We start from the raw sequence: 12491 nt of genomic DNA on the forward strand, positions 1-12491 counted from the left end.
ATTATCCCTCCATCACTCCGCATTACTCCTCTGATGGGCATTCAGTCTCTCTGAAGGATCTTCCCAAGGCGGACTTCCTTAAAGAACATTCCCAGATCAATACGAGTAAAGCTCAATCGACAGCATTTGCACCGTGAAGTCGGTTTCCGTAATTTTGATGTATATTGTGCACGTTACCAGCATCCAGAGAGCTCACAGGCTGAAATATGAAGCTTCATTCCTGTTAGATCATTTAAATCAGTTTATTGAGAAATAAATAGGTTTAAATTGAATTTCAGCTTAACAATGATTATGAAAACTGGAAAGGTGTGGAATGGGTCACAATAATCATTTTATATATAGATTATTGATGTGTGATTACAGATGTGTGCTTTCACTCCTCAATAAAATATGGAGCGAATGCTTCACAAACAGACGTGAGAAACATATCTACAGAAAGACTGAAGTGTCTTCTTTTAAATAAACAACAACAAATCTTCGAAATACAAATATTCTTTGATAAAGTAATCTATATGAAACCAACAAGCATTACAGTTTTTCCCATCTGAGCTCATATATATATATATATATATATATATATATATATATATATATATATATATATATATATATATATATACATACATATACATACACAAAACATTTTATTTACAATAAATAAAAACCTAATTAATAACAATAATAAATCTAAATAGAAATGTTTAACAAAATACAATGACACAAAAAGTAGTACCAAAATAGATAAAACCTAAAGTAAACTTCCAGAGTTTAAAGGAAGAAATCGCATTTTTGCTATACATAATTTGACGTTAATGAAAATGACAAATGAAAAAATAGTGTGTGTGTGTGTGTGTCATTATGTTATTCATATGAAAAAATACACACACATAATTCCAATTTATTCCTTATCTCTTTTTTTTCCTCCCTGTGTGATGGTTAAACTCATGAAAAGGAAGAGATCGCACACAGTGGATTCAGCTGCATTCAATTTACTGAAGTCCAGCTGCTTTGAGCTAAAACACGTCTTTGTTCTCCCGGTGACCATGTCATCGTGTTCATCTCACTAGACTGCGTTCCCTAATGTGACCGTCCAGACGGGATACGGGTCTCTAGAGTCTATTTGGTGACAGATAACGGTTTAATAGTCAGTGCTTGAAGGGTTTCTGCTTCACTTTCACACTCATTTGTATAAAAATACCAATAGAAATATTCAACAGTAGTATTGATTCTTACCATTAAGATATTGTTACACTCATTAAGTTTTTCTTTTATCCAGCTGTATTTGATCAGACAACCAAGGGTAAAACCACACATAAAGCACCTCAATACTATGGTAAAAATTTAACTATATGATCTGGTATTTATCTGAAAAACTATTTAGTATAAATGCATAAACACCATAGCTTAAATCATAGAAAAATACTGTAATTACATTCCTTTACTCCTTTAATAATACGTCTTCATTAATAATATAATAAAATTCAATACGGATATCCCACATTTCTGCCACAATTAGTATTACTAAGGTAAATCCATAATAAATGATGGATCTCACAGCTCTAACATTACAGTCGTCTTATGCTATAGTCGTAGCCTAATAGAGAGACTTTTAACCTGAAGGTCGCAGGCTCGAGTCTCAGTACCAGCAGGAACATACAAACTGTGTGGTAAGCGGTGTGGTAATTCTATTGGAGCAGAGCTGAAGGGAGAGGAGCTGATCACATTATAGAGATGTATAAGCTCTCAGTGGAGAGATACCTGCAGATCTCTCTCTCTCTCTTCTGGACTAATGACGTTCTCCGTGCTAACACTCAAACTCTGGCTTCATACAGAGCCGCTGGTTGCTATAGATACTACAGTGATACCACGGTGAAGCTGGCGGGCATTGAGAGTGTATTGTGAGAGTGTGTGTGTGTGTGTGTGTGTGTGTGTGTGTGCTCTTTCGAGAAATGCGGATTAATCTGTAGATAGAGCAAAGCAAAGTATGATGGACAGCTGTATTAATACCATACAGAGAGAGAGAGAGAGAGAGAGAGAGAGAGAGAGAGAGAGAGAGAGAGAGAGAGAGAAATGCAAAACAGGATTTGCTGGATATACATCACTATCAGCAATATTAATATTTTGTGATTTTCATTTATAAATGAGTATATATATATATATATATATATATATATATATATATATATATATATATATATATATATATATTATACACCCTCACCTGGGTCCAAAAATACTGTTAGAGGTTGGAGCTGTGGTGCACGAAAAAAAAAAAATACTGCCTGTTAATGTCTGCTATCTTGTTGGTTTTCAAATCTAAAACAGCTTTACGTTATAAATGTGCAAAACGCAGGACCATGAGGCTAGAATAAAATGTGCTGACTGGTTTGCTGATAAAGCATTCTGATGAAAAACTGTAGTTCCATTCTTTAGAATAAAAGTACCTGCCTTTTCATTTCATAAATAAATAAACAAAAACAAATAAACAATACCTTATACCTAAGATTAATGAATGGTCAGAAGCATTTTTCATTCACAGTTTATTAACTAATGTTAACTAATGAAGCTCTAATGTAAAGTGTGAATTTACAATAAAGAATCAAAACACCTTCAAATATCATCTAGGGAATGTTGTAGTCCAGATTAAAATTAAAAGTTTGAAAATAAATAGCGTATTGAGTCTAAATACTTAAGTATTTGCACTGTGATGGACATCATAGCAAATACACAAATCTGAATGGCTATATAAAATTATTTAAATCTGTTTTAGAAAGAGCAGCTGCTTTATTTATGGGGTTTCCAGAGTAAGGGCTGCATTTTCTGCAGTTTAGCGCCATCTGCTGTCAGAGAGTGAATGTGCTTTCATTCTCTCAGCATACAGGGGTTGTGCAGTTTGACCAGTTGATGAGAATAATATTCTTAAAATGCATTCCAAATTCGGAATAATTTTTAATATATAGGTATTAAAGGTAAATGCCCATGATAACAATATTGAACATATTCATTACCGTGATATATCGCATTATAGAATACCGCCACTTGTCTAGTATACACATTTAAAAAAATTAAATAAAAAAAAGTTTAATTAAACAGTCTACAATAATAATTATTATTATTTAAAAATGAATGAATAAAATAAGTCATTAATATACATTTAGTATGCAAGTAAAAAAAAAAAAAACGTATATATATATAGATGTTTATTAACTTCCAGTGTATTGATGAAACATCTGCCTACTTGCTTTTAATTAGTTTCTGGTCTAAGTGTAAGGAATAGTGAAATTTGTTTTGTCAAACACTGATTAGCAGCTAGACTATCAGTATCAAAGGTTTCTCAGTGTTTTCGGACTACAAACACACTGTAGTTTGAGTGAGTCTCAACTAGAGATGAAAGTGACGGAACCGATGCTAAAAACGGAAAAGAGACCGTCTTCATTTTCAGGTCTTGCTTTGTGGCAACAACAAATGAAAGGAGCATGTTTAAGGTGTGTGATAAGTGCATGGCACCTCAACACACAGAGTGAGAAAAAGAATAATGAATGTTTCATTAAAGCTCTTCGGAGTCGTTTTCTCTCATTCAGATGATTATCTGGGCTCGCTGTCCCTCTGCTAATGAGGCTGAGATACGAGCTGAAAGGTCTCGACCTGGGCTCTTCATCTCGGCGTGTGTTTGCATGTTCCTCTCCATTCTAACGAGTGTTAGTGACGCGCGGCAGGCCGGCCGGATCCGGTCGGATGAGCGCTGAGAAACATGACAGACGGCACAGCGTCTCAGAAAAGCATTTGGTGCATTCATGAATCCCCCAGCGGTCGGCATCAAACGCTGTTTACTCACAGATCGGCGCTGGTGTGAGTGATGAGAGGGCATCTGCTACTAATGAGAGACACATACACTTTCACTGGGGTGTCAGTCTGTTGTCTCTGGCACGGACGCGTTTCCTTTCTAAAGCCAGAGTCGCACACAGACACAAACACAACACGTTTACAAATCCTTCCGAATCTCTCAAGACACAAGCCAACTAATTAAACTAACAAACTTTCACAGCTAAGAAAACATTATACTGAAATACACAAGAGGCAACAAGGCTGGGCAATGCAGCAAATAAATAAATACATTTGAGAAAATATATATATGATATGTAATATATAAAGAAAAAGTTTATTTACTATTCAAGTTATTGATTAATTAATGCATACCAAAAAGTATCTATTAAAATACAAATGAATCATTGCTTATTTTTGATCACTGAAAGACTCTGTTTCAACTCAAACAAGCTCAAACATGCAAGCCACTAAACATTGTCACCGAAATAAGTTATGTTTCAGGAACATGTATAAAAATGAATGATTAAAAACATATTTAAATATTAAATATACATGAAAAATATATTAATGCATGCCTACAAGTATGCAGTCATATATACCTTAAAAACAATCCATTATTGAAATGACTTACCAAAAAAAATAAAACAAAATTTGTAGAAATTACATATAAAAAATATTCACATATACACCAATATACAGCCATATTTACCTAAAAAAAGGAAAATGCATTGCAGAAGCATCAATGAAACTAAAAGAAGGAAATTAATTGCTGCATTTTTTGATTCTTTAAAAAAAGTTGCTAGTTAGGAAAGAAACAGATGCATTGACTGATTCAGACTCAAACTCAAAGCTTAAAGTGTTGATAAGTGGAAGAAACTTAAGACTACACTTACGTATATTTCGTTTTTTTTTTTTTTTTTTTTTTTTTGACAACCAAAAGTTGAAAGTGGGTCAAGAACACAAAAAAAGGTCTAAGACTTTCTAAATGATCAGACATCAACATGAAAACAGACAAGACACGGTGGAAACTGACACCAACGAGCTGGAGATGTGGGTGAGATGTTTCTCCAGCATTTTCTGATTTCATTACCTCTCAGACACACACACACACATAAAAACTTCGGGTCACTGCGAGCACTTAACCAACACAGTGATGTGTTTCCTGTGTAAACGCTGAGATCAGAAGACCTCCGACCGTAATGAGCTTAAACAGGAGGAGCAGAGCCAGATCAAACCACTCCTCATCCTCAGGGATGAAGGGAAGGAAAGCGTATATCAGATGAAAGAAAACAGCGCTGAGCTGCACGCGGGGGCAATGAGCGGGGATTATCAACCGCTTTCAGTTTCTAATTAGCAGCTCAGAAACAGAGAAAAGCGTCAGGACTGACAACAGTTGTGGGTGGAGAGCAGGAGACAATCAGGAGACGGCAGAGAGAGAAAGAGATCTAGGCCTGACAGATGTTTGGCTAGAGCTGTGCTTGTGACGCGCTCAAACACTGACGCTCTTCGGACAGCCACTTCACTGCGTTCCTAATGATGCTCTGGTTTATTTTATGGAGGACTGTATTGACCCAGAGAGAAATATTAAACATTGATTTGTGATTTGAAAGCTAGAAATACTGAGCATTGAAATGTATCTCATGCCTCGGCAGAAAAAGAGCCGCACATCAATTCAGAGAACTAAATTACTGCTCCTACTGTATCTTATAGAGTCGAAAATGGGTTTATTTCTTTAGATGTAGAAATGATCTTTCACAATACAATTCTGAGTGTCAGCTCTAATTTTCTAATTAGATTATTATTATTATTTTTGCATATCAAATCCATAAAAACACGTAAAAAATCTAATGCATTTAATAAATAAACATTTGTTGTGATGGCAATGGAAAAAAAAAAAATCTGGTTGACACTATTTGACATCAACAGCATCTCTCATGCAATACTGAACTATAAAGTGCAATGAACTTTCACCAAATTATTAAGTTGCTCTCAGAGAAGCTCAAAGCAGCTTTCAAAGAGCTTCTTGAGACTTCTTGAGATAATGAGTGATTTGTACGTGTCTGTCTGTAGTGAGAACATGGTTATATTGATAAGGGCATAATTAACAGGCTGTGTCGTGTGATTAATCTGCTAATTGCTGCATTGCAGTATGCTTAAATGCAAAGGCCAGACACACAGTGAACAAACACGCTGAGTCTTCAATAACACACACACACCTTGAATAACCTTCCACTCTCAAGCCTGTTCAACAATTTCAAACCAAACACAGGTTTAAATACAGCCTGGCTTACAATATGCTATTCAGTGCATTTATCATGTGAAATGAATGCTTCTGAAAGACAATCTAGTGCATGAAATCAACAGGAAAGCAATGCAATTCAAATAGAGACTTCCTTTCTCATGATGAATGGCAGCACTCTGGATGTCGTCTGCAAAATAAACAGCACTGTGGATGCGTCACATTCATGAACTGTACTGGACAGGGTTCAGAAGTCTCTCTCTATCTGTTCATCTCAACACTCTGACAGCAAGAGAGGAATGAGAGTCTTTCATTTCATTACCACTCACAAACATATTGCTTTTGACTCTCACCACATTACAAGCAACTACTGAGAACTGAAAACGTAAGAATGTCCACTAGATGTTTAAATTGTTTTATTTATTTTTTATTTAAAATTGTCTTGGTTGAAAAAGCTTTAATAAAATATTCCTTGTAACTATGTAACCTTAGTACACATGTGAAGACTATGTTCTAGCAAAAGAAAAACATCCATTTTAACCATTTACACAAACAATAAGACATTATTTACTTATTCAACATTTATAATTATCATATAACATTATTATATAATTATGATATATTATTATTTTTATTGAGGGAGAGGGGTATCAAAAATAATAAAATATATTCTACATTGATCGGTTATTTTTCATACTCCCTTGTTCAGTTCTAAAATCTACCAACACTGGATAATGCAAATGCAAATGATTAAATATTGTGTAAAAGTTAGACAGATATCAGCATTATACCAACCCTCAGCCACAATCAGCTCAAGCAAACTTTTGGAAAACTCAGATTAGTTGACAACTATTTTTCCGAGGCCTTTGAAAATGGCTGATCCTGAACTAAACTAAACAAATCCAGTGTCCAGGTCTGTGAGTACACAAACACTCGGAAGTTTGTCCAGTCAGCTGGAGTGAAATAATCCCTCTCTCCAACACTTTCATCTCTCCATCTCTGCTCTCTAATGGTGGCGTTTAATGTGACTGATCTCGGGAATCAGATGTGTTGAGGACACTGGATTATCTCTGGCACATAAGACGGAGGCTCCAGAGGATAAATCCCACAATGCAACACCCACAGACACCGAACACTTCCACACAGTCAGCAACATCAACTCCACAAATTATACTCTTAAAAAGCATAAAAATGCATCACAGATCATTAAGCTTCTCATCTGTTGAACCTGAAGCTCTTAATTCACTGCTTTACCTCGAAGGAAAGTACAACAAATAGAGGCTTTAGATCATCTGGAAACTCAGTGGTGTCACCGCTACCTTCCTTCAGCCCATAAATATGAAGATTATAAACAAAAATGCTTGAGAAGAGCTGTCAGCAGTAAAGCCCAAAGCATGGAAGTAAAAAAAAAAAATATATATTTTTTTTTTCACACCAAAATCAAAAGTAAATTACAAAATATATATTTTAGGTAAAGAGAATGAAGCCTAAATTTAAGACATTTTTTTTAAATAAAAATGACCAATAGAAATACAATTACAGTATTATTACTATTATTTATAAGAACAATACCACCTTTATGGTCTAAAATAGGTTAATTTTCTTTATGAAATATATACATTAATGCTAGATTTAAGAGATTTTCTTGAAAATGAATGATGATAGTAATACTACTACTAATAAGGAAAATAATAATAATAATAATAATAATAATAATAATAATAATACCTTTGTTGTCTAAATTAGCCTTACTAGTTTTTTTCTGAAATGCATACATATTTACACTTAGATATTGGGTTGAAATGAGAAGGCATTTTATAGAATTTTTATTTTTTTTATTTTGTATTATTTAATTATCTATCTTTAAGTCAGTTTGACTTTATCAGTCTAATAAACGTAACTCTTCAATTACCTGTAAATACACATTCTTGGTTTACTGTGCACAAGCCATCTGTGCATCTCATTAAAAAGTTCATATTAAATAATAACCAAGTATCAATTTAGACACCAATTCAGCAGACTTGCATTCAGTTTTGCCTCAATTCTTTTATGCAAAAACTACTTTTTGTGATCCAACAAATTCTCAGTGGATAAAACTCTAGGTCCAAAACCATGCATTTAACTGATTAAATATCCCGATTGCCTCAGAATTGTCATTATACAGATGCAAACAGTGAAGATAATTTTTGACTGATAGCATGTATTGTGTGTCGTTCAGGGCATCTGACTCACTCTCTCTGTAGTATGCATGTATTAATGTTGTGAAACTGCATTTCTTGTGTCCTTGTGCTGCAGCGTGGAGCTGGACTTTAAACTGCAGGAAGATAAGCTCCAGCCTCTGATGAAGAGACTGTGTCCCACCGAGGAGTCCCCGTTCCCCCCTCTGACGTATCCTCAGGAGACCATCGGCTCCACGCCCAAACGCAAGTCCAAAGCGGAGGCCAAGAAACACGCGCGCTGGAAACTCTGGTTTCTGTGACCGCTGGATTACATACACAGCTTCCCATCATATTTTCAGTACAGGAGTTCAGCAACAGAATGCATCGCTACAGGAGCATCTGTTCACTTGCTTTGTTTTCCGATCAGGATGATTCAGGAAAATCCTATCAGAATGATTTTGGTTTTTGACCCTTTGGTACTTTATGGATGCAAGTACTGAACTAGGTTTGGAAATATTGCAGCTAGTATTAATATATAAAAAATATGTGTATATTTAACAGAATAATGGAATTTTCTCCTGGAAAAAAAAGGAATAATGAGACTATTTCCCTCATGGAAACTGGATCGATAAAAAATCTTGCTTTGCAAAGTTTTTTTTTTTTTTTTTTTTTTTTATCCTGCTAAAGGTTTGGAAAATCAGATGGATTTAAAACACAAACAGGACACAAACTTTTTTTCTTCATTTCGGTCTTCTCTTCCTCACGGAAACCACAGCATTAAATGGAAGCACAACTCTTCAGATGCACTGGATGATGTTTCCCACAGAGGACTTTATGGATCTTACCCGATATCAAGAACGGAAAACTTACTCGAGGATGTGAATATCAAACCGGTGAAGTCACAACAAACGCACTATAGAGGATTTATACAGAAATAATCTTACAAGCCTCTGTGAATTCATATAAACTTTCACTTACTATTATTACCAGGAAAAAAAAAATAAGGAAGAAAAGTGTGACTTATTTTTGTAGATTCGTAATAATCATATTTAAAGATTTTCTAGATGCACTACATGTATAAACTTCTCTCACTTATTGGATTATTGGAATTTTAAGAAGCATTTTCAACTCTGTTAATTTGAAATCATTTAATTCCAATTAATGTTCTTCTATAGAGTGCATTAGTGTCATCCACTTTTTCAACAACGTTGGTTCTGGAAGCAATTTTCCTTTCATTTTCCCATAGGGATTTTAAAAAAAGTCTGTCAAAACATTGCAAGCCATAAAACAAACCATCCAGCTACAACATTACAAACTCTGATTTGAAAAAATTAAATATTTGAAAATCGGAGAAAAAGGCAAAGATGTGTGTACTTAATGGCTTTAGGGAGGGAAAGGACTACAATCCCATGAATCATTGTGAATTAGATAATCAAATTAAATAAGAAAATATATAACTATCCACTTGAAGTTGTTGATCAGAAACAATATATTTTAATATACAATATAAAATAGTCTGCAATCTTTTGGCGAGATTTGCTCGTTGTGACTCTATGATTGGAATTTTCTGTAAAGCATCATGGGTAATGTAGTTTTGTTTTTTTGTTTTTACCAGAAATCTCCACTGTTTACCATGATTATTTAAAACATAAGTTGAAATTCTGCAGACTGATGGCTCAATAGCTTATATCACCTATTAACAACTGAGTTTACAGTAGGTCAGATCTAGCTATAAAAAAAAGAAAAAAAAAATGCACTTCCCTATGGAGAAAATAAATGGCATTCCGGAACCCAACTGTTGCACTCTATTACAACTACAAGTGTAAACACCCACCATGTGAAACAGTCACCATAAAGCTGCAATCACACTAGACTTGATGAACTCTGATCTGCATATAAAATAAGCTGTTGCAGGAATGTAGATTACATTAATATTTTATTGATTTTAAATCTATTTTTAATTAAAAACCTAGCGTGTGACATCACATCCTGTCTAGTGCGACCGCACTCTCTACACCTGCACTGAATCAAACAATGTTCCTGGTGTGAAAATGACAAGGAACATCAGAGCAAATAAGATATCCTGGAGCGTGTGTGTGTGTGTGTGTGTGTGTGTGTCTCACAGGTCTGAGAGAGTAATGAGAGCAGTGCCAGCATTCAGAAAGACTGTTGAGAACGGAGAGAAGAAATGTAGTCACAGGTGAAGGAAAACACCAGAAAAAGAAAATTTATACTGCATAAAGAAAATTGAAAAGGTGAAAAATGTAAATGAAATGGCTCTCAGAACCTATTTTTTATGACATTATTTTACGACAATTAAACAGATTTTGCTCCGAATTCTCATTACCCTAATTAATAGATTGGAACAAATTAATCATATCTAATAATGCACACACACAAATATACTAATTAAATTACAAAATAATATTAGTAATTAGTATAATTTTATAAGTATATATATATATATATATATATATATATATATATACACACACACACACACACACACACACACACACATACACACACACACACACATAAATATAATAAAAATATGTGTGTGTTTGTATGCACATTTTTTTTTTCTAATTTATTTTTATTCTATTTTATTTGAATATCTACTTCAACATTATAATGATGAAATAATGAAGAGAGTTATTTGCATTATGGTAATGAGTACTGAATGCGGCAATATGCTTGTAAACTAAATGTCGATACAAAAAATCTTGGTTACATTTTCTTTAAGCAAAATTTTTCAAAATTTTTACTTGATTTTGGGGAGAATAATACATGTGTTTTGTCATTCAAATTCACTCATATAGCCAAACACAGAGAGAGAGATGATAAAAGGAATCCCACACAACCTAAAGTCATTTCTACAAGCACTGCGATGCTCAAACATCTCACACACCAACAGTCCACAGCGAGAACGCACCTCGTTCTTTCCTGACAACATACAGGCCACATTAGGGTTGGGTGATTTCTACCAAAAAAAACTCCCATCGGATGACGCCTAAAGTGAAACACTGCGATGGATGAAGGGGTGGGGGGTGGATTTCGTCATCAGAAATGTCCGTGGATGTCGGAGCACAGCCCAACATTTGTGACCACCTGGTAAATGTTGAGACCGAGCAAGTCAAGAAGGTGTCGAGCTCAACCATCCACGCTTGAGTATACTTTGAACACTGTGCACAGAGCATTAAAACATTCAACTGAATTATTATTTTATTGTAATATATTTATTATCCAACACCCATGATCGGACCCAAATGTTCTCGTCTGTTTAATCTACTTTAAATTGTATGCTTTGTGTAAAACATCTAGCCTATAATTAGTTTGGTGTTTTTTTACACCATACAATCATTAATGTTTAAATTGTGTTATAATTGGTATTGTGATCGGGAACAACTTAATTATGTTACGTTGAAATGATTTGATGTAACTGTGTGGAAACTGAAAGCTTGGGGCTGGAATCAGGATCATCTGTCACTGTCAGTCAGCCAAACCCTAGGCCACATACAGTACACACCGCAAAATGACACACGTGTTTATTCATCAAATTAATCTGCGTGACTTACTACCACTGCACCTAGAAAAGCCAGACGCACATCTCAGATGCATTAGTTGGTTAGTCCGGAGTGAAATGTAATGAAAAGAACCCTGTGTGTGTGTCCAGAACCAGAGCGAAAGCCATACTGATCAAACATCAAAGATGGGTTTAGATGACAGAACATTTCAGCGACCAAAATATCGAACAAAACAGGGTTTAAATCATCTCCAGTGATACAGATTCCATGACATCACAAGAGCAAAGCATTCTGGGAATGTGACAGCAGAGGCCAAACACATACGTGCCAAAATCTTTTAAGAAAGGGCAAAATAGTCCACTTGACTGATAAAAAAACACAACATCTCCACTGAATTCACTCTCTCCCTGCTGAAACACAGTTCAAACTCCTCTCGTTTCACCACGGCTGTGATTCTCAACAGCTCTACAGTAGCCTAAAGAGACCATTGCTTGTTTTCTATTCTTTTAAAAAAGTGCAATTGATTATGTGCAATATTGTGTATTTTATACAGTTTTTAAAACTATTTACTATACAAAATAAAACATTAAAAAATAAAAAGAGTGGCTCCGTTATCTGAGTCTTTCTGACACTTCTTGGATGTATCATGCATTTCACAGCTTTATTTTATGCACAGGCATTATAAATAAATATATGAGTAAAGTACATTTTACATTCATTTTACTCAACGCGAAAATAGTA

At 34.6% G+C, this 12491-nt stretch overlaps 2 protein-coding genes across 5 annotated transcripts in view; one reads left to right on the forward strand and one right to left on the reverse strand.

Moving 5' to 3' along the window:
• LOC128025514 (inhibitory synaptic factor 2A-like) overlaps nt 1-10560 on the forward strand; it is a 36638-nt gene extending 26078 nt beyond the window's left edge. For both annotated transcript variants that reach the window (XM_052611945.1, XM_052611946.1), the window contains one exon: nt 8360-10560. In XM_052611945.1, coding sequence (XP_052467905.1) covers nt 8360-8543 — 184 coding nt within the window. In that variant the 3' untranslated portion in view covers nt 8544-10560. The remainder of the gene's footprint in view (nt 1-8359) is intronic.
• The window catches only part of LOC128025507 (dedicator of cytokinesis protein 1), a 207708-nt gene that overhangs the window by 103902 nt on the left and 91315 nt on the right, over nt 1-12491 (reverse strand). The gene's annotated exons all lie outside the window — the stretch shown is intronic.

Source organism: Carassius gibelio, chromosome A12, assembly GCF_023724105.1.
Source record: "Carassius gibelio isolate Cgi1373 ecotype wild population from Czech Republic chromosome A12, carGib1.2-hapl.c, whole genome shotgun sequence".
In the NCBI taxonomy this organism is placed as follows: Eukaryota; Metazoa; Chordata; class Actinopteri; order Cypriniformes; family Cyprinidae; genus Carassius; species Carassius gibelio.